General features: G+C 44.8%; 1 protein-coding gene across 1 annotated transcript; it reads right to left on the bottom strand.

Moving 5' to 3' along the window:
• Nucleotides 1-2,894: 2,894 nt before the first annotated feature.
• LOC308320117 (protein FAM163A-like) lies at nucleotides 2,895-24,358 on the bottom strand (the record flags this gene model as incomplete). Its single annotated transcript, XM_080770436.1, has 4 exons — nucleotides 24,230-24,358; nucleotides 5,053-5,135; nucleotides 3,752-3,866; nucleotides 2,895-3,359 (listed from the first exon to the last, which is right to left on the bottom strand). Exons 3-4 carry the CDS (start codon nucleotides 3,842-3,844, stop codon nucleotides 2,895-2,897), a joined length of 558 nt encoding a protein of 185 aa, XP_080626562.1. The 5' UTR covers nucleotides 3,845-3,866; nucleotides 5,053-5,135; nucleotides 24,230-24,358.
• Nucleotides 24,359-27,716: the final 3,358 nt, after the last annotated feature.

The raw sequence follows: 27,716 nt of genomic DNA, 5'->3' as shown, positions 1-27,716 counted from the left end.
AAACTGTGTTCACACTGGCATCTACAATCTACCATTCATTTTCAATGGAAGCCAGCGACATGAAGATACAAAGCAACAGGCTACCTTTCAGGACCAGTCAGTGGCCTCCGTGCTTGGCACTCAGCATCAATGGGTTGGATTGGGGGGTCAAATCAACTAATCAAATGATTCCCGAGCGCGGCACGGCTGCAGCTCACCGCTCAGAGATGGGTCAAATGCGGAGAACAACTTTCACTGTGGTAACGTGTGTGACAAATCACAAATCGTACGACTTTGACTTTCATTTTCAATGGAAGCTACTGACATGAAGATACAAATCGATGCCCGACGCTTGCTACATAACCTACAAAGCAACAATCCCAGTTGGTTGCTTCAACTGCTGTTTCACCATTGTGAAGTGTTGTTTCACCATTTCCACTCTTCCTGCGTGTAATGGGGAATAATTAATTACGTCAGATAGTTCCGTCACTGTTCCTGTACTTTATATTTTACTTGACATGTTTCTCGCTCGTCGGACGTACGCTTGACTTGAACGAGCGACTCTGTGACAGATATGCTGTGCTGCTGTGCCAGTGTGAACGCAGCATTAGTCTCCATACAGTCTGTCAAATGACAGACATGTGCTCAATTCACACTGCGTCGTACAACGGAGTCAGGTGCAGAAGATGGCTAATTAGGTTTGTACAGTAGTATTATAAAGAAAGTGGTCTACGTCCTTACATTCACAGATCTTACCAATTATACTAATTAAGGCTCTGTTCCATTCGCGTACACCAGTATACAATCAGTGTTTTGTTTTGTTGTGCCCGAACGCTCAAAATGATTTACAATTCTGTCCCTATATCGGGACGGCACAGACTTTGTGTTTGCAACGTTCTGTGTTCGCAATGTTTCCACTTTCCAGTGTTGGCTCATTGGAAACACTCTATACTCTATACACTCTATGCTATACCAGTGGGTCTCAAAATGTGGTCCAGGGACATTCATGCTTCCTTGAGGAGGTACAAATGGCCCCTTACTGGAGTGTAACTCAGAGTTATGGGGGTCCTTGAAATTAAAAGGTTTGAGAAACACTGTGCTATACACTAAATGGAACCAAGCCTGAATTAAGGAAGTATGGAAGAGGCCCAATTTCATTCCAATATGGCTGCTGTACATAGAACCTATTTACAAGCTCACAACGCATCGCCTGAACTGAAGCAGTCATATATACATATATATAAGTATAAATCAGGCTTCATGGTGTATTCACATATTAAAACATCATAAATACTGTTAATATTAATTGTTTCTAAATGACAGTGTAAGCCCAGTGTGAATAATAATATCTACCTCCACTGAACAGTCCAGGGTTTTTCATCTTTAACTATAGAAGCTGGAGGTTTTATACAAAGCACACACACACACACACACACACACACACACACACACACACACACACACACACACACACACACACACACACACACACACACACACACACACACACACACACACACACACACACACACACACACACACACACACACACACACACGCTCACACGCGTGCATGTCACACGCACACCACACGCACAAAACCATCAGGAAAAAACATACAGTAGCATTATTTACTAAATCTTCACTAAAGGCCAGGAAGTAAACCCACAGGTTTGTTCATGGGTCAGTTTGGGAATCAACCCTATGGTGCTGATAAAATCCATATAAAGGACAGTACAATCTGCACTCTCTGTAGAAGTGTTATGAGTCTTTTTTTTAAATAATGGTTAAGATCTGCAGCAGCAGTCCAAATAGACGTGTTTCGACGCGCAGGCCTTCGTCAGTGCTAGTCTGATAAAATCCACTCAGACACACACCTAAAGGAAGTCACAGTACTGGTGGTGATGGCGGTTGGTGGTGGTTGGTGGATGGAGTTCTGACTGAGGTCCCGGGATATGTAACTACACTGTAAACTACTCGTCCTACTGTTAGTTGCTGTAAGTGATATTTCTGAAAAATCCAAATATTGTCTAAAGTATTCTGAGACACACGTCATGGGGTATCTCATGGCACCCATTTTAAGAACCACTGCATTTAATAGAGAATCAGCCCAGGTTACAAGGTTTGGGGATAAAGCAAGTGAGGCGAGCTGGTTGCGATGGTTTCTAACAATGTGAAAATGAGGGATGAGGGGTGCATTGGGGGAAGGATGCTGAAGATGGAGCTGCCAGGTAAGAGGAGGTAAGAGGAAGGCCAAAGAGGAGGTTTATGGATGCAGTGAGAGACGACATGCAGGTGGCTGGAGCCACCGAGGAAGACGAAGAAGCTAGAGACACTGGGAGAGGAGGCCCTGTGTTACTGAACAAACATTCTATAGTCTATAGGAGAGGAGGCCCTGTGTTACTGAACAAACATTCTATAGTCTATTGATAGCAATGGTTACTATCAGAATATAGAGCTTTAACATTTTAGCCATTTCTTTTTGTACAGAAACGTGACTTACAGCACCACTAAAGGAACAATACGTACAGCATTTGCGGGTGGTGTTAGGGCAGTGGTTCTCAACCACTGCCCTAATACTACCCGGTCCTTGGGGAGGCCGCCAGGAGGTCCCCAGCCTGAGTAGTTAAAATAGCATCACAATCATTTTAACCTTTTATACTTTGGCTATTCAAAAATAGCAGCTATACAAGCTCATGAGCTAGTAGATCTGCAATTTTTCTAAAATCTTTGAAAATTGAGATTTGTGTTTTACTCAAATCTTTCCTTCTGGGGGTCCCTGGAACAACATATTTTCAGATGGGGGTCCGTGGCCAAATATATATCAATTTGGGGGTCTTTGACATGAAAAGGTTTGAGAACCAGTGACACCACTGGTTCTCAAACCTTTTACAAGAAGGGGGAAGGGGCAGGCGGTCACACGTCGGTGCTGATGGCTCGGGTGTTGGCGTAGAAGTGTGGTTGTGGCTGCTGCTCGCGGTGGCGGCTGCGGTGGTGGGAGGAGCCGGGGCGCTTCTCCCTCAGCAGGGTGGAGGCGGGCAGCGGGGGCAGGGCCAGGGCGGGGTTTTCATAGTGCATTGTGGGTACGTAGCCGCGCTCCACCACACTGCCGTTGCGCACCGCGGGGTCAAAGAGGTCACTGTCGCTGCTGTAGCGGATGTAGAAGGGAGAGTCGCTGGGAGAGCACGTGGGGCAGTAGCCGCGGTGAACGCCGCCGCCGGCCGACACCGAGGGGTCCGAGGAGGAGGTGGGGTCTGACGGGGGCGGGGACAGGGAGAGGGGCGGAGCCTCCAGCCCAGGCACGCTGCAGGAGTTACAGGCCAGGTGAGGAGGAGAGGCGGAGCCTGCAGAGTCCGATCCATTCTTCTTACAGCAGTAGTACTGAGAGGGGGAGAGAGAAGAGCGAGAGAGAAAGACAGAGAGAGAGAGAGAGAGAGAGAGAGAGAGAGAGAGAGAGAGAGAGAGAGAGAGAGAGAGAGACAGAGAGAGAGAGAGAGAGAGAGAGAGAGAGAGAGAGATGGACAAGGTAAAGAGTGAAAGAGACGCCAGACAGACAGACAGACAGACAGACAGACAGACAGACAGACAGACAGACAGACAGACAGACAGACAGACAGACAGACAGACAGACAGACAGACAGACAGACAGACAGACAGACAGAGGTATGACAACAGAGATACTGAACATAACATTCACACACACACACACACACACACACACACACACACACACACACACACACACACACACACACAGTGTCACACACACTAACCTGAAGGCGACAGTAGCACAGTATAGAGATGATACACAGTAGAATTACTGTGGCCAGAATTCCTCCCGTTATGACAACAGTTCCAGCTGTCATCCGACCTGCTCTCCATCAAACTCTGACACACAGGAAGTGACGTCATCATCATCACACCAAATAGAGTACCTCAATAGAGTACTCAATAGAGTACTCAATAGAGTAACTCACACTCGATCACTCCAGCATGCATGGCGGTGTTATGGTGAAAATGGTGACTTACCGAAATATGTGACCATCTTGTGGACTTCACACAACTCGGAAGTCTTAAAATATGTGGCCTAAATACCTGTTAGGTTGAACTCTGCTAATAAACAAACTGCAACGATTTACATTCGGACCATGACATTATGTGACACACGATCACATATTTCAGCAGGTCACCACTTTCACCGTAACACCACCATGCTGGAGTGACCGAATGTGAGTGAGCGAGTGGCCAAGATCTTGGGTATTGGAATTTGGCTCTGGCGTCACTCCGTTGGCCCCCAGGGTCACGGAAGCATCTTTTCTAATCAGCGATTCTGTCAGGTGTGTGACTCTGTGTCGTTTATGATATTGAGTTTGTATGTCCCAATGCTAATGAGACCCTATGGTATTTTTGAGGGGCTCTAGCTGCTCCTATATACAGCTTTTTGTCCTGAACTCGTGTCACATTAGCTATTGACAATGAAAGGAGAATTTACATCATGTGTCTGAACAAATTGGCTTTTTGTGGCAACAAAAACATTAAATACCCTTGACAATGAAAGGAGAATTTACGTCATTTATGGACGAGCAAATCGGCTTTTCTAAACACACTGCAACTGTTTTAATTCAGCCCGGGGCTTACAGTATACGTATATAGGTGAAAATCACGTGAAAAGAGTTTTTTTAAACATTGTATCAATGTATCATGGTTAAAAGATAATAAGTTGACATTAATTCATCAAGAAGTATATTCATTTTGTATTGGATGATGTACGACGACAAGAGCGCCCCTCAAAGTTAGAAAACATTTTTTTTAAGTACTAAAAATAGCCGAAGTACAACCCGCGTGAAGCGACACGCTGTGAGCTTGTTGTAGATATATGCCCAATTTGCCAGTAGTGCGGCTGGGGAGTGGAACGATAGGGCCTCTTATGTTCACAGTACATGTATAAGAGTAGCATTATTTTTGTTCTGCTTGTACATATAGTACATACATTGTTGCAAGTTTTATAAAAGTTATAATAATAGTAAGCAGGGGAGGAAAAAAGGCAGACAGACAGACAGGCCTTGTGACTTACATCAGAGGAGTGTTGGAGGACAGGGGAGGGAAAACAGAGGACAGTCAGAGGTCAGGTGGATGGATGGACAGACACCTGGACACCTGTAAGACACAATGTACCGTTTTGTGAGACAGACAGACAGACAGACACTGTGCTGTCTGGACACCTGCAATTGATCAGCAGAACGCGTCCATCCTGCCAGGTGTTAACTGGTGGTAACTAGGTGCAATTTCCCATTGACAGCCCATACATCCAAACAGAAACGTCCTATATATCTGATTGTATTAAACAATGTTAAACTCACCAACATTGCAGCTGTATGAATGAAAAATCCACTGTAGAAATGTTATATGAACCACTTCCTGTCAACAAATTCCTTGCAGATAATTATGTGTCAGAGTTTGGAAGCGCTCGTTATCAGAAAAGCAACGCCCTGCTGCCTCCTGCATTATGTGAAAATTCAGAACAGTTGGTACGCAGAGCTGTTGAGTGATATCAAACGAGCACTTCCAAACTACTACGGTGGATTTTTATATGAAACAAACACTTTAATAATTCTAGCTTTTCTTACACCTGCAATGTTGGTGAGTTTGACGTTGTTGAATACAATCAGACAGGACTTTTCTGTTTGGATGTATGGGCTGTCAATGGGAAATTGCATCTACAGTAGGTACCACCTTGCTGGCAAGATGGTCAGTAAAACTGCAGCGTCAGTGTCTGACCAGAAGATGGCGTCAAAATATTCCATTAGAATCACATACACATTACACATGCATTCAGTTTAATTTAAAGCATAAAACAACCAATTTCTCTTAAGAAAATTATCCTCACAATGTCCTTCTCTCAAATTCTGCTATAGTTGTGTGGACATATGGTTCTCACAAGTATAGTAACACGCACACGCACGCACACGCACACACAGGCTTCCCTGTGCCTGGGGCTCCAACACACATCTGATCTGTAATCAGCCGGATGGACAGGGAGAGGAGGGACTGCAGGATGAGGACCATCCACATGACTGTTAAATCAATTTATATAGAAAGATTCTATAGAGGATGGATGGATGGATGGATGGATGGATGGATGGATTGATGGGATGGATGGATGGATGGATGGATGGATTGATGGGATGGATGGATGGATGGATGGATGGATTGATGGGATGGATGGATGGATGGATGGATGGATGGATGGATGGATGGATGGATGGATGGATGGATGGATGGACGGATGGATGGATGGGAAATAAAAGGCTACTCAGTTGTACATTGTGCTTCACTCGGAAAATGGATTACATAAAACAAACACACACACACACACACACACACACACACACACACACACACACACACACACAGTCAATTTCATCGTGTCAGTTATTATGGCTCGCTGCCCGCTACTGGCCTGTGATTTATTGTGTGTGTGTGTGTGTGTGTGTGTGTGTGTGTGTGTGTGTGTGTGTGTGTGTGTGTAATGTAGGTGTGGTCTTCAGCCAGACAGCCAGCCAGCCAGCCAGGCAGGCAGGCAGGCAGGCAGGCAGGCAGGCAGGCAGGCAGGCAGGCAGACAGACAGACAGACAGACAGACAGACAGACAGATTGGTGTGGTTTCCAGGCCAGTGGTTAACTCCTGGGTCCAGATTAGAGACTGCATGGACACTGATAACACACACTCACTCTCTGGCATGCGCATGCACGCACGCATGCGACACGCATGGCTTTGACCTCAATACAATACAAATCCAAATAAATACCTATTACAACTATAGAATTATTACAAATTGAAAATCACCCCCGTGTGAACTGAGTGGTGCAACTCCGAGTGGGGAACAGGGAACGTGCCCACGGTGCTAGCACGGTTCCGGCAAGCTGCTCCCCGTCCGAAATGGTTGAGAAATGATAGTCGGGGGTCTGCCGAAACATCCAGACCCCCAGGAACACGCCCAGGGCACCGGGGCGGTTCCAGGGAGCCGCCCTGCGTCTGTCCATTGAGAAATGACAGTTACCATGTGGGGGTCTCCAGGGGGTCCCTCTGTACTGTACTGTACTGTACTGTACTGTACTGTACTGTACTGTACTGTACTGTACTGTACTGTCACACCCGAAATCACGTAAAGGCTGCTAAAAACACAGCTTCCCATCATGCACCTGTGCACAGTGTGAAGCTCAACAGCGCCACTTTGTCACCTGTTGGTACTCTATACATATACATACAGACATACAAAGGGACACACATTGCTGTTCCTTGGAGTGGCTGCACCACTCGGGGAAAAAAACCACCAGGCTAGACAAAGAAAGCGTGGCCTATATGCACCATGAACGTTCATTTGGATCATTCTCTCACCTATGTTGTCAATAAATGACAACAGCTGGTCCCCCTTAACCACTTATAATTAAGACTTAAACCAGAAACAGACACAGGCGCTTTTGCAAGCTTTGCAGTAGAATTGTACTGCTGAAGGACTCTCAAACCACCACCAAAGGACATTGGCATGTACTGTACTAACAATGTTTCCTCATTTTAGAATGTGCCTGTCTGTGCTTGCTGTGACAATATCATATAATGGAATAATATCACAATTTGAGTCATATCCATAACACTAACTAACAAAGTGGGGTCTGGGGACCCCCAGGGGGTCCCTAGCGAAAGTAGTTAACATATAGCATCACAATCATCTACTTTATCCATTTATATGTTGGCTATTCAGAAATAGCAGATCTACGCACAATATAAAAAATGAAAACATAACTCTTCATTTTCAAATGGGGGTCTGTGGCCGAATGCATATCAATTTGTTGGTCCTTGATATATTAATACATTTGAGAACCACTGCGCCATGGAGCACAGAGCATGGAGAATGGAGATGAGAGCCATGGAAAACAGACTGCAACTTTGGTTTGTAATTATGGATTGAAAAATCACGCGTCACGGGGGGCGCGTACCACCTGCTGTAGGTTGTGACGCGTGACACACGTGACCGCTGTGCATTTACTGCATGTCACTCCCCTTCTCTCTCCCTGTGTCCTGTCAATTCAATTCAATTCAATTCAATTCAATTCAATTCAATTCAATTCAATTCAATTCAATTCAATTGGCTTTATTGGCATGAGAAAACATACGTTAACTTTGCCAAAGCAAAAGTGGATCAATACAATCAAAACAAAATACTGTACAATTGAAAGGGAATATAAATGATGTGTAGCTACACAGAGCTATTATATTGCAACTGAGGGAAACCTAACCTACAGAACCATAAGAATTGTGCATTTGCTGTAAGAAATATAGTTGGCCTATATGTCCACATATAGGAAAGGTTAGCTTGGGGTAAGCTTTTGCAAAGGTTGTGCACAAATAGCAGTTGATTTTGTTGTTTCTACAATTCAGACAGAAACACTCACGGCAAAGTATCTATTACAACAAATGGATTACAGTTAAACTTGGCGTTAAAGGCTCTGCTTTGGGAGAAGCTAAATCAAAATCACGCTAGCAAATACGCAAAAAAACCCATGGGTATACATAAAAAACTATTTTTGTTTTTCAAAAGTGGTAAAAGGCTGCTCTGTTTATGTACAGATTTCCTGTTATTTATTCTTTAAAAAAAATTGTAATCTAGGATCCAATATCCAATAAACCAATACCGAGGTCACTCTATCTATGGTCTATGCAGATCTCTCCACTGTATATATATCAATGAAGACAGAATCGCATCACTCGCCCAATGTTTTCCAATACATCAACAGAATCTTATTATACAATTTTGTTAATTTATAAAGTCAGACCCACTGTCACTCTAAGCTATGGGATATACAGTGTTGGCGACTCTGGCGAGGCTGGAGTGGAACTAGCCAATCAAGCGCAGGTTGTCGATATGGGCATGGGCTGACTCGGCTGAGTATAGGATGTACTTCTAGAAAGACAATCAGAGCGTGTGTAATTCCACACCAGTGTTATAGGTCCTTAGAGACACAAACACACATGCACATGCACACGCACGCGCACACACGCACACACACACACGACAAATGCACACATACGCACGCACGTGCACGCACACACACACACACACACACACACACACACACACACACACACACACACACACACACACACACGCACAGAAACAGAGCGACAGAGACACAGCAAGACAGTGCATTATGCATTTATGTGTGTGTTCCTGCCATAAACAGAGAGACACCGTTAAGTTAGTTCAAGACCACATATGACAACATGCCAGCATGACACACATAAAATGTCACTACTGAAAAATAATTGTAGTCCTATTATGTGAAACAGTGTGAAAGAAGCCCCCATTGTTTCCTATAAACAAATAACACATTGTGTAAAATGATGACGTTTTAGTAACATTGTTCCTGTTGTTCTACATATACTGCCAGGTGAAGAAATCACAGATTGAGGCTTTAATCAGTGTTTTTATGAAATATCCTGGATGGACCTTTAGGGTTCTATTAAAACTCAGCAAGGATATTTATTATAAAAGCTCTTTCTACTGAGGAATTGCGCACTGCACCTTTGCAGAGGTAATTCAGAGCTTTATTGAATACTGGGGTGATTGATTCCCTTGGAACGCTCCACTGTCCCACTACATCGGATTTGGAACTCAAATGGAATATGGACATAGACACAGATTTCATGGGACCAGAGTTTTGCCTTCATTTACTGAGGGTTAATCGTCCGGTTCTGTGTGTGGCGTTCATGTGATCAATATACAGTGTAGCCTACATTATTATAAATTAATACCACGACACAAATGGAGGCGGATATGTGCCCATGCAGCGACATTATAAGGCATTAGTCTATTTAAATCATCATGTGAAACTTTGGCTGAGTCTGTCAACACGCTGAGCAACCTAATAATTCAGCTCTGAATGCAACTGATAGCCTACAAAATAAATACAAATACAAACCAGTGGAATTTGCACCATGTCTTATTGTCTATGCATTTTTCTGAGGTTTGGGGACTATTAATTGATTCAGCATGAAGACATATAAGCATTCTTCAAAATACATATACGCATGCCTTGACCACTGGTACGTCACCCCCCGAGCTGACGTATACATGAGTAGACTACAGTATATGACCAGTCACGGCCAAGTTCAAATAGTGAATTCCACACAATTCAACGTGGAAATGATCGTAAATGTCTGTACGCTCAAAATGAGCGTAAATTGCTTCCTGAATCTGGCCCAATGGAGTTGGAACAACTAAGGTTCGGGAGGTTGGCCAAGCAGAAGACAACCCACCTGCCTGCCATCTCCACCCTTGCCAACCAAACTCCACCCTTGCCAACCATGCAAACCACTCACCCACCTCCAACTAACCTGGCCACTCCTACCTCGCCCATAACCGTGGGTACTTAAACCCAAGTGTCAAAAATGCCTTGTGCCAGTTTCTTGTAAACACGCACACCCTAACGTTACACTTGAACAAAATCGCGCATTTTCTCAAGTTTAGCATAGCACAGCATAACCAGCATCTTTCTCAGCATTCAGCATCCCATGGTCCCATCACACCTCCGGTCGCAGATTCTTCAAGGTATGGACATTGACCTCTCATCACTCATACGCCCCTCCGCTAGCACAGCCCAACACCGGTCAGTAGACCTCGGAGGAGTCTCCATCACACTCCGTGACCTCACCCCATCCACTTCCTCCGTCCTCACACCCACTGAGTTCGTCCTCGCCTTCTCCATTTTCCGGGACATCATATGCACCTCCTTCCCTTCCCGCCGCCAAGAACTAGACGACCACCTGTACCTCTGCATGGACCTCTGCACACGTTTCGGGGGGAGCCTTTTCTATGAATATCACCGCCAATTCTCCGCCAGGGCCGCCTCCAGATTACAACAGTTTAATACCACAACCTACTGGGGCTCCCTCGAGCTAGAGCTCTACTGCAGGATATTCGCCGGAAAAACTTCAGAAGCGTGCAGTCTTTGCAGCTGCCCCACCCATCCCACCACCCAATGCACCTTCCGAGCTCCAGTACCCCGCCCCCACACCGCGCATCAATCCAGCTACACTCCCCCCCCCCTCCTGAGCGTCACCACCTCCAGCAAGGTTTTCCCCGCCGCCTCCAAAGGGAAAGACAGGCGTGGCCGCCCGCTTGTCTTTGTCGGCAGCAAAACGCTTTGCAATAATTACAACGACGGAGGCTGCGAGCTGTCAGCATGCCGCATGCTCCACATCTGTACTTTCTGCGGCGGCTCCCACTCCCGCCCCAACTGCACCGACAAGCAAGCATCACGCCCATCTCCCCAACACCAACCCCCCACACCTTAACCCTCAACAGCTACATCCTCTGCACCGGCTATTCAGGCCCCCCCACCAATGCCACGCGCTAAGCCCAGTTCTACCGTCTCGTTCTTTTGGGCTTCCCATCTCCAACACCTTCCTCAACCCTTCTAACCACCCACTCACCCGACACGCCCAGCACGCACGGCATCGGGTTCGTAACAACAGCGGTTCAGTCGCCACCCGCTCCTGGTTCCATTCCTACTCCGCATGGTCCCCGCCGATCAGGACACTCCCCGGAACACTCCTTCGGCTACTCCTCCAGAACTGGAGCTGCGTCCGCAGCTCCAACAAAGGAGTTCCCGACCACACAACCCAGACCCTCGGCCCGACGGCCTTCCCAGGCTCATCACAGCACGTCTGCTCCAACGCGCCTGATCTCCACGACACCCACCGTTCCAGGGTCTGGTAAATTCTGTTAAGATACTTTTGGGGTTCTACTATACCACTCAGGCTCACGCCTCGACCCCTAAGCCAAAGTATCTGGGTCCGCCCCCTCGAACCTCTGGTCACACCATGTATTCATGCCCTGGCCGTCTACCCCACGCGTCCCATGCCTCGCATGCGACGCGTTCTAGGCGACCACGCAGGCTTCACAATGTATTCTAAGCCATGGCCGTTTATGATGCGCATTCCATGCCGCGCATGCGGCGCATCCATAAATGACCATGCTGCTCCACTATGTATTCCACGCCCTGGCCGTCTACCCCACGCGTCCCATGCCTCGCATGCGACGCGTTCTAGGCGACCACGCAGGCTTCACAATGTATCCTAAGCCTTGGCCGTTTATGATGCGCTTCCATGCTGCGCATGCGGCGCATCTATAGACGACCATGCTGCTTCACTATGTATTCCATGCCTGGCCATCCCTCGCGTCCCGTGCTTCGCATGCGACGCGTCCATGGGAGACCATGCAGGCTCCACCATGTATTTTAAGCCTTGGCCGTTTATGATGCGCTTCCATGCTGCGCATGCGGCGCATCTATAGACGACCATGCTGCTTCACCATGTATTCCATGACATGGCCGTTCATGCTGCGCACTCCATGCTGCGCATGCGGCGCACCATAGACGACCATACCCCGCATGCATACTTCAAGCCTCTGCATTTGTGACCACAAGTACCCTACTCCTTCATTCAATAAACCATCTTAAAGGGTTCCTATGTCTGATGCTTGGTCTTTCCTAGTGAATTGACAATTAATGGAGAATTTTACGTCATAGTGCAAATTTTACACCATAGTCAAATTCCGTCAAAGTTTACGTCATAGTGTAAACACAAACAATGCGTAATACAAACATTGATGACGAAGGTGAGGGCACAAATTGTGATTGGCCGGAATGAGATGATGTATGATAATGTACAATGATACTTCACACAGGTGTAAAATGTTGTCCATTCTCTACAAAACCCAGTTTAAAAAAAAAAATCTGGTTCCAGATTTGTCTCCGTATAAGGGCATGTCAATGACGTAACCCATAACATACTAAACTCGATATTTCACACACTAAAATCTTTAACAAAAGGCACACCTCAGAAGGCTAGTGACAGGTGCGTAGGGCAATAAAGCATACTTAAAAAGGTTATCTTTGAAAAACAAAGAAGGGTCCTGCACACTGTCAGAAACTTGCCAAAAATGTTGCTCTTTATTCAACATTTCGGTCTATTCGACCTTCATCAGGACAGACAATCACTCTAACATTGAAACATATGTTAAGTCCCCCCCCCCCCCGGGCTCGTAAGTGGCCGATTCTGTCGGGAAGTGAGCAGGCGTGTCCAGAATCACGCTCAACGTAAACAGGAAGTAAACGAGGAGAGGGAAATGGCATTTGGCCACTTAGGGACTAAAACATTTCTTTATTGGAGTGGCCGAATGTTAAATGTCAATGAGGTGGCAGGAGTTCATGTGCAATGTATTAGTCACTAATACATTGCACAAGAACTCCTGCCACCTCTTTAACATTTGGGTGCAAGAGGGTAAGCCTTATATTTTGCATGTTGCTACTCCTGAAATGTCTCTGCAGTGTACACAAGGGTGTAAAGGGCACTAAAACTCTCATAGAGAAATACATCTACGAGAGTTAAAATCTTAGGTTACCACTGTGGGCTGAATAGCACCCACTGTGGACAGACTGGACCCTGGCACTGTGGGCTGAACATCACCCACTGTTAGTCAACTTCAGCTATATTTGTGTTGCATTTTGGTGTCACTGGAGCTGAAAGGGAGAGTGTGCGTGGAGGGGGGTACACAGGGACAAGTGGTCCTGACGCTCCGGTTTCACTTCACTGTTCCAGGATTGGGCCGATCAGGCTGAGTGTGCTCCATGCTCTTTCGCTCTCACACACACACACACACACACACACACACACACACACACACACACACACACACACACACACACACACACACACACACACACACACACACACACACACACACACACACACACACCATTATTATACTTGTGAGGACACTTTAGAACTGCTTTGAAAATTGTTGACATACATAGCTGATATGCAAACATGATAGGATGCCCTCTCTCTCTCTCTCTCTCTCTCTCTCAGACAGTGTTCCAGGTACAGTTCAACATGACACACTGAGTAGTTATCCCAAACCTAGACTGGAGGCTGAATCAAAAGTCATACTGTTATCAAATATTCAATTATATTCAATATTCAATCAACCAATCATCAATCAATCAATAAATCAATCAATCAATGGAGCCACCAGGCTCTTTTATTTTTTGTTCTAAAAGAAAGATACACAGAGAGAGAGAGAGAGAGACATTGTACTGTAATATCAGACACTGTAATATCAGAGTGGAGAGTCAACAAGGATCGTCTGTCTGTCTGTCTGTCTGTCTTTTATTTTATTTTTTATATATTTTTTATCCCACGATTTTGTAACACATTTTTCACCCCTGTGTCAATCATCTAATGTGATCCTGGGCTCTACACACCCTCCACCAACCTAGTCCCCATATATGGGGGACAAGGGGAGAGCAACGGACTTGAACTTCATGCCTGAGTGTCCAAGTTGCTCCTTTACACCTGACAGGGGGGAGTTTCCCTGGTTGGACGTAGCGCGTGGAAGGAACACGTTATTCCAACCAGTTCCTTTCCCCTCCATCAGGCACCCCGGCTGGCCAGGGGGAGGCAGTTTAGTGACCAGGATTACTGCATGTTTTTTGTGAGGGTACCTACCCTAGGGGACACGGGGAGAACATGCAAACTCCACACAGAAAGGCCCTTTCGCCAACCCCGCCTTCGGGTATGGGCACTGATGACGCGGAGGAGGAAACACGCCGCCAGCACCCACAGCGTCCCGGGCGGGAATCGAACCCAGGACCTTCTAGCTGTGAGGCGACAGCACTATAACCAACTATGCCACCGTGCCCCGTCTGTCAGTCAGTCAGTCAGTCAGTCAGTCAGTCAGTCAGTCAGCCAGCTAGCTGATGGATAGAAAACAGGGTTCATAACCAGCAGGGCTTCATGGTAACAGACTAAATGTAATTTGTCTAATTCTGTTATCTGCTGCCTCCATGGACCTGCCTAGCCCTCTCTCTTTGTGCAGCTGTGTGTGTGTGTGTGTGTGTGTGTGTCTGTGTGTGTGTGTGTGTGTGTTTGTGTATGTGTGTTTGTGTGTGCGTGCGTGCGTGCGTGAGTGCGTGCGTGCGTGCGTGCGTACGTACGTGCGTGCGTGCGTGCGTGCGTGTGTCTGACAACACAGGCCACCACACCGGATTACTTTCAGTCACAGGCAGTACATGGTGCTGCCTGTGACTGAAAGTAATACATGGTGCAGTGCCTTGCTCAAAGACAACACAACCATACATTCATTAATCACTTTAAAACTGTCATTACAGCTCACAAAGCATCATCAAGTGGCCACTTTTTAGTGCCTTTTTAGAACTCCTTTCTCTTGGCTCTGATAAAAGAGGGATAGATAAAAACGATAAAACACACCCATCTCTGATCCCCCGATGGAGAGATAGAGGAGAGGAGAGGAGAGGAGAGGAGAGGAGAGGAGAGGAGAGGAGAGGAGAGGAGAGGAGAGGAGAGGAGAGGAGAGGGAATTAAGTACCCCCTCTCTCTTCGTGTTTTACACGGTGCCTAACAATAGGTAAACATTCTGCGAAAACACTGAATGCAGGCAAACATTCTGTGAAAATATCTACAAGCTGATAGCGTATTTCAGCAATGAGATTTGGTGTAGACTAAAGGATACTTCTGATCTACACAAGCTGAGGAGAGTTTCTACAGTAGATCGGCTAATTTTGGTAAGCGACACCTTCGCACGACAATGTATAAATGAGGTTTCTTGAGTGTCCTGCAGCCTGAGATTTTGAAATCACATTTTAATCACATTTCAAATCACCATGAATGTGCTTCAAATCTGATTAGCAAAACAAAATCACTTTCCATATGTTTTTTGCTAATCTGATTCCAAACAAGCCAACAGTGGTTTTGGGCTGCCAGTGTGAGACAAGAAAGACTGGACTTTGCCTCAATAGAGCACCGAAGTCTGACGTCACTTTCAGTAGCGGGCGCCAGTACACAGGTTCATGTATTTTTTTATTTGCATTGAAATCCCCATAGGGGGATTTTAGGTCGCTTCATATTACTTATTACACTCCTGTGTGTCTGATAAAGGTTGCATCATTCATTCTTCACGTACAGTATAGGATGGCCTGTCACAATTACAAGTTAGTTTATTTGCATAATCATCATAACCATGTCCATGTGGAAATTCTTTTCAAACATCTTCCAATAAATACAGCCAGGAGTGATAGAGGTCGTATCATGGAATGGTCTTCACGTAAGAACGGAAGCTATACAGTAATCCCCAGGGCGGTTGCAGGTCTCAGTGGATGAAGGCTGCACATGCCAAAGAACAAGAAGAACTTAATGCTCTTCCAACCCTCCCCCTGCATTCTCCTGCTATCTGGAAATGCCAGCATCTTTTTTTTTCTCTCTTTCACACTTGGCACAGACGTGAATGCAGAACCAATAAGGCAGTGGGCGAGCAGGAGGGGGTTTATAATTACTATGGGCGTCTTTCTGCTGGTCAGCACAGCAGCAGCCACGCTCATAAAAGGGGAATGAAAAACTCTAGCCTCCTATATCCGGAGGAGTGGTAATTCCTTGCCCATATTACATTAGCATACATTTATATCTGTGGCACTTAATACCTGCGCTGTGAGCCAGAGGACATGGGGGGGGGGGGCTTGCTTAAGGGCCACACGACTAGGGATACATTGAGTGAATTATAGTTCGATAAAGAGCTGAAGAGACATGGAGATTTTATAGTAATTATTACAATACTTGCATAATATAAAGCCATTTAACACTTATTGCACATTAATGATTGTTGTTTTAATGATATTTTAACGTTTATCATCTTCATTTAATTTCAGATGGTGGTGGTCAGCCACAAACTCACAGTTACAACTGACCAATAAAAATGCCAGTTCTGTACAGAATTTGTCGCCTCAGGTCTTTCCACAAAATAATAAATCTATTACAGCTATCCAAAAATAGCTGATCTACAAGCTCACAACGTCTCACAGCGTGACGCGTTGTGAGCTTGTATATCTGGAAAGGAGCTTTGGTGCTGACAGAAAAAGGGTCAGTTTGTATTGAGATAATTAGGCTACAAGTGATGCAAGGATGTTTACATGTATTGTTCTGCATCGTCTGCATTGCATTTGGAGTGCTGGATCATTGAATAAAAGTGAGAAAAAAACCCCCGGTGGAGTAAACACAGGATGTATCTGTCCTCCCATCAGCTGCGTCAACTTGTCGCACTAGGGCCTTCTTTCAGTTTTTTGAGGGGCGCTAGCCCCTCCTATATGCAGCTAGATTTTCATCTTACACAAACATTAAATGCCCATTGACAATGAATGGAGAATTTACGTCATATGTGTCTGAGCAAATCGACAAGTTACATAATGATGATGTACGATGATAAGAGTGCCCCTCACTTCGCACAGGTGTGGTCTTTCCCAATATAATGTGAGTGGATGGAACTTGCGGCCACTTGATGCCCATGTCTGCCCGTGCCTATACAGGACGTAAACACTGAAGAACAGCTCCTATCCAGAGCCATACAGGAACTGAGCTGCTTGCAAACTATATGACTGCTGCTTGAGAACTATATGACTCATCAATACTGCAACAGTTTTTAATTAGTTAGTTACATTATTTAGAACACTGCACACATATGTTGTGTGACATGTACATTCCAATTACCCATTTTCACAGTAGCCTATGTGCATTATTTGTAGGCTACAGTACAGTATGAGCATTGTGCATTATATGCAAAGTATTTGTATTGCATTTTTGTACTTTTATGCTTTTACGTCTATCCTAAACTCTCAGCTGTCTGTTATAAAGTGTCTTTCTTAGTTATATCATATCTCTGTATATCTCACCCAGGGATGTTAGTCTAACAGCAACACAGTACACATGCTAAATCAATGTTTTATGGTTGATTATAAAGTGGTGGTGACAAGAGAGAGAGAGAGAGAGAGAGAGAGAGAGAGCTAGAGGCCAAATCCGAAAGTCCCACGGTCATGTGACAGGGGCCGAATCAGTTACACAGTACTTAATCAATTACCTTGTTAACGATATGTTTGCATTAGTACCACTTTGTAAGGCATGATACAACTAGGGATGTGCCGATGAGACATTTTGGCCGATATCGATATCCAATATAATGAATTGCTGTTATGGCCGATAACCGATATTACCGATGTCGATATGATCTCCTTCTGCTGAAAATTTTAATCAACTCCCATTGCACACACAAGAGCAGCAGCACACCTCCCTCTCTGAGAGCTTCCTGAAGTAGAGTTCATTCATAAAGGAGGAAACTCCTCCACTCCCACTCACACACCTGACAGGCGACAGCTGATGACGATAACATCACCCAAAGTCCGGCGGAAACGGAACTCAATGCATCACACAGGATCATACATCCAATCGACAGCAACTAAGCAGTTATAGTTGGCTTCTACCAAGAGGAAAGAAGTGCCTTGGTTGGCTTGTAGTTTTTTTTTGAGAGTTAAACACTCCCAACGTAAGTCAAATTAACTACAACTCGCAAGACCACATGGGAAATGTCTGACGAATGTACCCTAAGGCCGTAAGTCCTGAACTATAGACAAATACACATAGGAACGGATTTCTGCTGTTGTTTATTGGAGCGATGTGTCAGTGCGGCCACCATATTATTCCAGTCAAGCTGCACCAGGCTGCACCAAGCTGCACCAGTTGAAAATTTCTGCGACTTGTGATACTTTTAAATGTAGATCTGAACAAAATATCTACCGATTTGGTTTGTTGCCAGACATTGTTGTATACAGGGTACTTGGTTAAATAAAAAAAATAGCTTTTCAAACAAACACACACACACACACACACACACACACACAGCCCCAAACTGCACACAACTCAGGATATGTCTTGCAGTAGTAGTTATGGCAAGTTGCCCGGACAAGTTATGGCACCGATGTTGATGTGGGATCCAATGCAGTCTCTACCTGTATATACTGTACAGTATGATGAGTACAGTAAGTGCCTGCCTGGAAGGGAGAGGCTGCAAGGACTCTAAATGGTAAACAGGAATGGGACAGGACTCTGCTGTTTTTGTTGTTGTTGTTTAACTCAAATTAAGGTACGCAACAAGAGTAATGTGACAAAGAGGGAGGAATAAGGAATAATCCATACATAGTTTTTACATCACTTTTTCCACAGAGTCTTGTTGTCTGCCATCACTACCAAATGAATGCCTGTTTCAGCTTGACCTGTTATCATTTTGAATCAATTAAAATGATGATGTTGTGTGATGATTAAACGTGTATGCTTTCTAGTAACGAGCGAGTCTAGTTATAATTACTGTGTGTCTGCGGTGAAGTCTGTGTGTTCACAGCGAGGCAGCTGATGTATGATATAGGCCTATCCTTTGTCGTATGACAAAGTGGTAAACACAGCTAATCTACAAGCCCACAACGCGTTGCATCAGTGACGTAATGTGGACTAGATCTGCAATTGCTATGAGATTAAGTAAAGCCTTCTCCCTTCTGCCTCTCAGTGTGATCTCGTGAGAACAGCTGCCATTTAAGGTTAAATGGGGCCAGAGTTTCGTGAGAACTCATGCGGCAGATCTTTTTTGTTTTTGAGGGGCGCTAGCCACTCCTATATACAGCTTTTGTCCCCACACGTCTCACGTCATTTGCCATTCACAATGAAAGGAGAAATTAGGTCAAATGTCCGCCAAATATGATGTAAATTCGTACGACGACAAGAGCACCCCTCAATTCACACGGGTGTGATTCTTTACTTGAATTCAAACATTATATTTTTAAGGAGAGGGGGCATAGAGAGAGCTCTCTCTGAACCCTCTGGCACAGCGAGACATACAGCCCTAGAAGCTGTCATGCACCTCACACAAACGCGCCTGTAAGTCAGTTGGGTCCGTAGGGCGGACGTTGGGATCGGGCCAGAGAGAGATCAGTTCGGCTCAGAGGGAGTGAAACACACAGATAAGATGAAGAGACCTGCAGAGACGTGCAGAAAACCTTAGAGAGGCAGGGGCTGAAGTTCACCAAAAGGGTACTTTTAGCAATACATTGCGGAAAATAGTGGCGGGTCGCATTGAGACCTCGTAAATCCTATTTTCAGGGCTCTGCCCCACACTCTAGCTACTGGAGATTTCTATACAAAGGACACATTCTTTAATGCTGCATTAAAGTTTGGAAAAGAGCAATTCTTATGAATGCATGCCTTCAGGTATGGAATGGAAAGGGGGGCTGCGCATTTGCATTTCTTTCACCATAGTAAATGCAAGGTAATGACATACTGTACATGTAGAATGCAGAGAGACAGTATAGTGCCTCGGGAAACTAGGTTGTCAAACTTTATTGTGCCAAGGAACCCTAAAAATATATGTATTCGGCCGAGGACCCCTATCTGAAAATGTTTTGTGCCGGCAGGTGGAACCACCTGAAGAGGAGATTTATGTCAAAGAAATTCAAAAAAACGTTTCCAAACTATGTGCAAGCTCCAAGCGTGAAGTGGCACGTTGAGATCTTGTAGATATGCTATATTTTAATACCGGTAGCCAACGTATGGATAAAGTGGTTAAAATGATTGTGATGTTACTTTTGCTGGGTAAACAATGAACCTAGCCTGTCTAAATTACATTCTTAACATCATGGTGAAGAAAACAAACCCAAGCAACAAAAGCATGAGAAAGAGTATGTATTTCTACATGGTAGTCGTATTTTGACCAATCAATTCAATTCAAACAGGGTTTATTGGCATGATGAGAAAAAACATGTTTACATTGCCGAAGCAAAAGTCCAATCACTGGCATCAATAGAGGATGTTCATGTTGCTTGCGTGTGTGTGTGTGTGTGTGTGTGTGTGTGTGTGTGTGTGTGTGTGTGTGTGTGTGTGTGTGTGTGTGTGTGTGTGTGTGTGTGTGTGTGTGCAGTTGTGCACTGTATAACATAAATCTCCAGAGATGAGATAACCCTTTATTGATCTGCAGAAACGTAATGGTATGTGTGTGTGTGTGTGTGTGTGTGTGTGTGTGTGTGTGTGTGTGTGTGTGTGTGTGTGTGTGTGTGTGTGTGTGTGTGTGTGTGTGTGTGTGTGTGTGTGTGTGTGTGTGTTCAGTAACAGCGTTGGTCACAGTTTTCTGTTGTCCAATGCGACTGTATTCAGCCATTACAAATCAACTTAATTCAAATGGGACTTTATTACCAATTATCTGACAGTGGGTCTGTCTGTCTGTCTGTCTGTCTGTCTGTGCCAACTGCAGTAGCCTACCTCCACACAGGCCCTAATGATAATTAATTAATTTATATAGCACATTTCTAGACAAAGTCACAAAGTGCTTTACATCAAGAGAAAACAACAAAAGATCAATCCATGCAATAGTAGGCATAAAAACACAATAACCAATGGAGAGTAGCTAATATGGTTGGGGGTGATGTATGTGGTTGCGTCTTTTGGAGTTGGTTAACAGTCTGGCAGCTGAGTTTTGTACTAAGTGTAGGTGGGATAAAGATGTTTTGCAGAGACCGGAATAATTGGAGTTACAATAATCTAGACGAGAAGAATGGACCCTAAAACCATTGACACAGAGACATATCACTGGACCTGCTATTCATTAAATACCTTCTGCTTTATGAAAGTAAACTACCGGTAGCCAGTGGCCACTAAGAAGTTTTCCTTGCAGAGAGCATGATCATGACTTGACGTAACCTGACATTACATCACGTTGCTTTACAACAAACAAATACATGCCCATTGCCCACTAGGTCTTAATTGCCTTACAAACTAAAACATCCCTGGAGCGTTCACAATTACTCCAGAATACTGCTGCCAGGCGACTGACACACTCCAGGAGACACATAGCGTAACCCCATGCTGGCCTCCCTGCATTGGCATCCAGCCAGGCAACTCCATTATTATTATTGTCTCCGTCAGTAATATTTTAAAGCAGTTTTATTTCATGTATAGCTTGACTAGTTCAAACAGACAAACGCAGACAAACAAAGCCCACACACAGAACCTAAGATTTCAGCACCATGGACAGTGACCATGTCATCATTCCACTTGACACCCAGGCAGTTGAAGTGGAATCAGTTCAAGCACAATTACAAATTCAATTTAAAGTACAACTCGCCACTATTTCTGTACAGGCCCACCCGACACACAAGAGGGTGGGCCCACTGAGACCCACGGGAAACCCCTCTAGGCCCCCTGGGGGTCCACACGTTGTGGGGGACGACACTTTGATAATCACTAGCCTCTATTATGTGGGACTCTCAGATATTATTATTTGCTAAATAATTTGTCGGGCCATATCATCGCTGGCTGACCAGTTTAGACCCACGGTCGCCTGTTGCCCAACACTGCCTTATTGTTTGCTCCTATACAGGCCTATCACAGTTTAGACTGATCGTCATCGTTTGAGACAATCGCAATTACGTTAGTTCCATGTTGAAACATGTTCATACATATACATACATATAACATTCTCAATGATGCTTGTGGTTCTGAGCTTGCAAGATCGACTATTTCCACTAACATTTTGAAAGTATACAATTATTAAATATGTCAATTATTTCTTTGTGTATTTAAGATAGATTTGAAGGCCGATACGCGGCCTTCGAATCCAGCCCTCTATTGCACTGATCAGAGCAATGGTCATTGAGTTATTGCCATTTTGAAGCGTTAGACACTGCCGTAGTGCCCCTGTGTGTGTGCAATTTAATTGTTTGTGTGTGACTATTTCCATGGCAGACATCTGAACAGCATGTGTGCCTGTCAACGCTGGGGTCTCCTGGTGTGACTATTCTCATGTTCGGATTGGATTAACGGTGTGCCGGTGTGCCAGGAGGGCCTAAATTGGCCCCCATGGGCTGAGGGCCCACATGTCGCCCCTGGTATGACTATGCTGATGAAGAAGAAGTTTGAAGCAAAGTTTGATGCGGATCGGAGCAACGGTGCGCCTTGCAGGTCCACATGTTGCATTCCATAATAGTCCACCCTCTAAAGAAAAGTGACTTGGGAGTTGGGACCCAAACTAGTGACAATAGCAGCTCTACAAGCTCACAACACGCCACAAAGCTGGCTATTGTCACTACTTCTCAAACATTTGTCGACTTGTCAATCTGCTACTTTTTGCTACTTTTGAATTAGAATCGTGAAAAGTATCTGTTTTTTTTTGGGGGGGGGGGGTTTTATAACTTTTATCCCACGATTTTGTAACCCATTTATTCACCTAGTGTCAATTATCGAATGTAATTCTGGGCATTACACTTCCTCTGCCAACCTGGGGGGGCAGCGGACTGACCTCATGCTTCCTTCTATGCATGAGTAGTCCAAGCTGCTTCTTTTCACCTGACAGGGGAGAGTTTCACCGGCTGGACGTAGCGTGTGGAAGGAACACGTTATTCCGACCAGTTCCTTTCCCCTCCATCAGCACTACCGACTGTGTCACCGTGTCCCCACCGTGTCCACCGTTGTGTCCACCCCACAGAGACGATGTACTATATCATACAGTAATGGTACGTGTCCTGCATAGTGTACAGTGGGCCAGCTGCCCCCTTGGGAAATCAGCCAGACCACCCCCCTCCCCTTCCCTCCCTTCTTGATAAATGGAACGGGAGAGAGAGGGATGGTATACATAGACACACAGATAGATAGATGGATAGATAGAGAATGGTGACAATTCAAATCCACCCCCCCACCCCCCGCTCCTCTCACACACGTTTGTATTAGGCTACTGTAGCCTACTTGGGAGGACATCAACATTTTAGGATGGCTTTGGAAACAGCTGAACAGCGCACGCACGCACGTACGCATGCATGCACGCACATACGCATGCATGCACGCGCACACACACACACACACACACACACACACACACACACACACACACAGTCTTGAACACAGCAACAGCTTCAAATAGCTCATTTGTAAATATTGCATGGTTTTGATTGAGTTTTTACCTCGACAGCAAGTCAACTGAGAAAACGCTCCATATCATCCCAAACCACCACTACTTCACTCCCAAACTATCAACTATATTTTCTCTGCATGCAGACTTATAAGCAACCAGACCCAGTCACTCTGCATGAGTCTGCACCACACTGGTGAAAGCTTTATAAAAATGCATATTTTATATTATAACAGAACAGAAGTGGATTTTTAAATCATTAATTTCCATCAGAGTTACAGTGCAGTTAGCAGCGGATGTCGAGACAGGCTAAAGAGTTTAACCAAAGCCCAGAAACAAACAGTTTCATTCAGTCAATCATTCAATAAAGCTATATGTGAAATGCACAGTTAATGTGTAGCCATACCTGCTGTGCTTACATCGTCCGCTGGTTCATCTCAACATAATCCAACTGGACTTTGACCAAGAAAGGCGACAGCATCTTCTGTAGCATTGGAGAGGAGAGGAGGGGGAGAGGAGAGGAGAGGAAGGGGAGAGGAGAAGATGAGAGGAGATGAGAGGTGGAAGAGCTGAGAGGGAGAGGAGAGGAGGAGATGAGAAGATGAAGGGGAGAGGAGATATTAGAGGAGAAAGCACTGTCTGGAGCGAAGCTGTTTTATATGGTTGCGGCGTCGGAAACGATGGTCCGTCTGTCTGTATAGTACCAATGGGTACCCAGATTGGTCTGCCTGTGTTCTCTGTAACACGACTGCTAAACATTCCCAGTGGAAAGAGCCTAGAGGTCACACAGACTGAAGAGAAACGTGCACAGACAGTCCGTCCGGTACGGACCTGAAGCAAAGCAGCACAGTCACTGTTCTGCGGCCCGTCAACTCGAATAAAAACAAATAAACAATTAGGCTACAACTAAACGCTATACTTACTGTAACGCGCAACGTTCCGTTCATTTGATTTCCAGACAAAGTAGAGCTGGCAGTCTAGAATCGACCAGGACATGTGAAAATAAATAGGCTACACAGGCAAATCCAACAAGTTGACGATGGTTGACGAAGCGAAATCACAGAAGGCTGCGAGAGAGATCGAGACGCACACAGACACAGACACAGACACAGAGAGAGAGAGAGAGAGAGAGAGAGAGAGAGAGAGAGAGAGAGAGAGAGAGACAGAGAGAGAGAGGGGGGGGGGGAGAGAGAGAGAGAGATTGGTGCGTAAGAACGCCGCGACCTTTACGCAGCTGATGTTTGAAAACTAACCCACATACAATTTGCCAAGTCATAGTCATAGATGTTACATTTATAACAACACAACATGAATATAAATGAATGAGGATTAAAAAGGAACACAATATGTTCCCCTCTACAAGTTGACAACATTATACATTCCTGTTAATAGTCCAGCTGCTAATGGATTTCAACAATGTGGTCCGGCGATCATTGGTCCTCCAGGTGGTCCTAAATGATTGATTGATGATCATAGCACCAGGTGGTGCTAAATGATGGAGAGTTGTAACCAAATACATGCATGAAATCCTTATCTTTAACTATATGATTTCATTTTACGTTCTCAAGAGGCTACATTAAACAATTAGGCCTACTTCATTTACAAGAAGTCTACACAATTTATGTAGAAGATTTGTTATTTTGATCATCAACGTTTGCCTTTTATCTATCTTATATAGGCTACCACAATACAGCATGGAATTGTGGACAAAATCTTATCCAACAATAACAAAATATTTGTTCGTTTTTTTGTCTGAGAGGCTTATAATCTCATCAAATGGTGGTTTGTGGCTCAAATCAAATAAATAAATAATGAATAAATCGACCTTGATATGAAAACTGTTTATTTAATGTTAATTTATTTAATGTTGAGATTTCTGCTTTAGATCTAAAAACAGAGAGAGGAAGTGAAACAGCAGAAACAAATACAGAAAAAAGTTATTTACATAGATGCCTATAGGCACTATAGTTAACTGGGGCCATTTTATTTTAAATTGTAGGCCTACAGTTTAGAATCCATTTTTAATCACACATTTTTCAAATTTAAAAATAATATAGCACCTCAGCTTGATAGTTGATCCATGATTGCATATTATTGTACACACACACTTTATATGAACATTAGAAAAACATTATATTCTTATCTAATCAAAGACACATAAGCAATAAATACAGTTGAAATATATTCAGATATCTAGATTTTTACCATAACTTCAGTTCTCCAGGGTATACCCATTTAATTTTGTTGCCCAGTTCACCAAAGCCCACTTACGGTATAGTGCCCAGTTCACCTGTTTCACACAACACTAGGAGAGGGTGCTCAAGTGGCACAGCGGAGGTTGTGGGTTCAAATCCAACGTTGTGCATCCGGCTTTGTAATGTCGGGCGTCTATCTAGGAAGGGGAGCCGGGCCGGGAAGATTATTAGATAATAGTCACTGCACATATTTCCTATACGGGCTGGGAACTGTCAGCAGGGAGGTTCGGGGCGGGAGGAGTAGGATAAAGGCTCTACGTCCTCCTGGTGGGGCGTAGGAATCAACAGAGAAATGGGGGCAAAAAGCAAAATAAAATAAATAGAATCAACACAAGGTGTTCGTGTACTAGATTTGTCAATAAGAATAAAAAGCAGTGCAGTTTGTGGCTCTAATATTAAGCAGCCGATCCCAGGGCAGACAGAGCATTACGCTATTACAATTGATCTGCATTCAATCAATGGAACCTCTAATCTACTTACTGTCAAAATAAACTCCCCGCAAATATCGATGGAGCTATCAAGCCCTCCCTCCTTATTGAAAGCGGAGAGGCGTCATGGGGCTGTTCCAACACCAGGCAGCCTGCATCCTCTCACTGTGAGATGAGAGGATGAGATGAGATATAATACCCGAAGGGAAATGGAGGCGTTACAGCAGCATAATGTGATCAAATGAATATCGAGCAGACAAACAAAAACACATCTGACACACAGAACAAATCACACATGAACAAGGCTGACACCGAAGCACATACATTTTGTAACAGGGAGAGTTTTCATGCATTACTCTGATGGCAGTTGGCACCATGCAGTGTTGGATCTTTTCAAATGCCTAACTCTGACAGACTGCAGGGCAGGGAGTATGGGAGTCTAATGATCATTACAACCCGATGTGAATGAAAATATTCTGAAATGAAGAAGTATGAAATGAAGATTATGTATAGCCTACTATGGACAATCAAAATCAGCCGACCCCTGCTATTCTATTGTCATACAGACTAAGTTTGGTGTGGATGGAGCAATGGTGTCCTTAGATTTAAGCTGCTGGTATTGTAGTTTTTTCTAATTCATACAATTAGAAGACTTTTCTCTTCCACCATAAAGTTTTAATATCTCTACTGAACCAGTCTACATGTAGACCCCATTACCCCAGGTGAAGGAGTTCAAGTATCTCGGGGTCTTGTTCACGAGTGAGGGGAGGACGGAGAAGGAGATCAGCCGGAGAATCGGAGCGGCAGGGGTGGTATTGCAGTCGCTGTACCGTTGTGACGAAAAGAGAGTTGAGCCAGAAGGCAAAGCTCTATGTCTACCGAGCAATCTTCGGTCCTACTCTATCCTATGGTCATGAAGTGTGGGTCATGACCGAAAGAATAAGGTCACCAATACAAGCGGCCGAAATGAGTTTTCTTCGACGGGTGGCTGGCATCTCCCTTAGAGATAGGGTGAGAAGTTCAGTCACACGAGAGAGACTCGGAGTAGAACCGCTGCTCCTTCGCCTGGAAAGGAGTCAGCTGAGGTGGTTCGGGCATCTGGTTAGGATGCCTCTCGGGCGCCTCCCTATAGGGAGGTCCTCGACACACATCCCACTGGGAGGAGACCCCGGGGCAGACCAAGGCGCAGTTGGAGGAAATACATCGACTC

Source organism: Protomyctophum bolini (assembly GCF_963924005.1).
Source record: "Protomyctophum bolini genome assembly, chromosome: 8".
NCBI classification, from domain to species: domain Eukaryota; kingdom Metazoa; phylum Chordata; class Actinopteri; order Myctophiformes; family Myctophidae; genus Protomyctophum; species Protomyctophum bolini.
The sequence above is the reverse complement of the archived record's forward strand: the minus strand, read 5'-3'. Positions and strand labels throughout refer to the sequence as shown.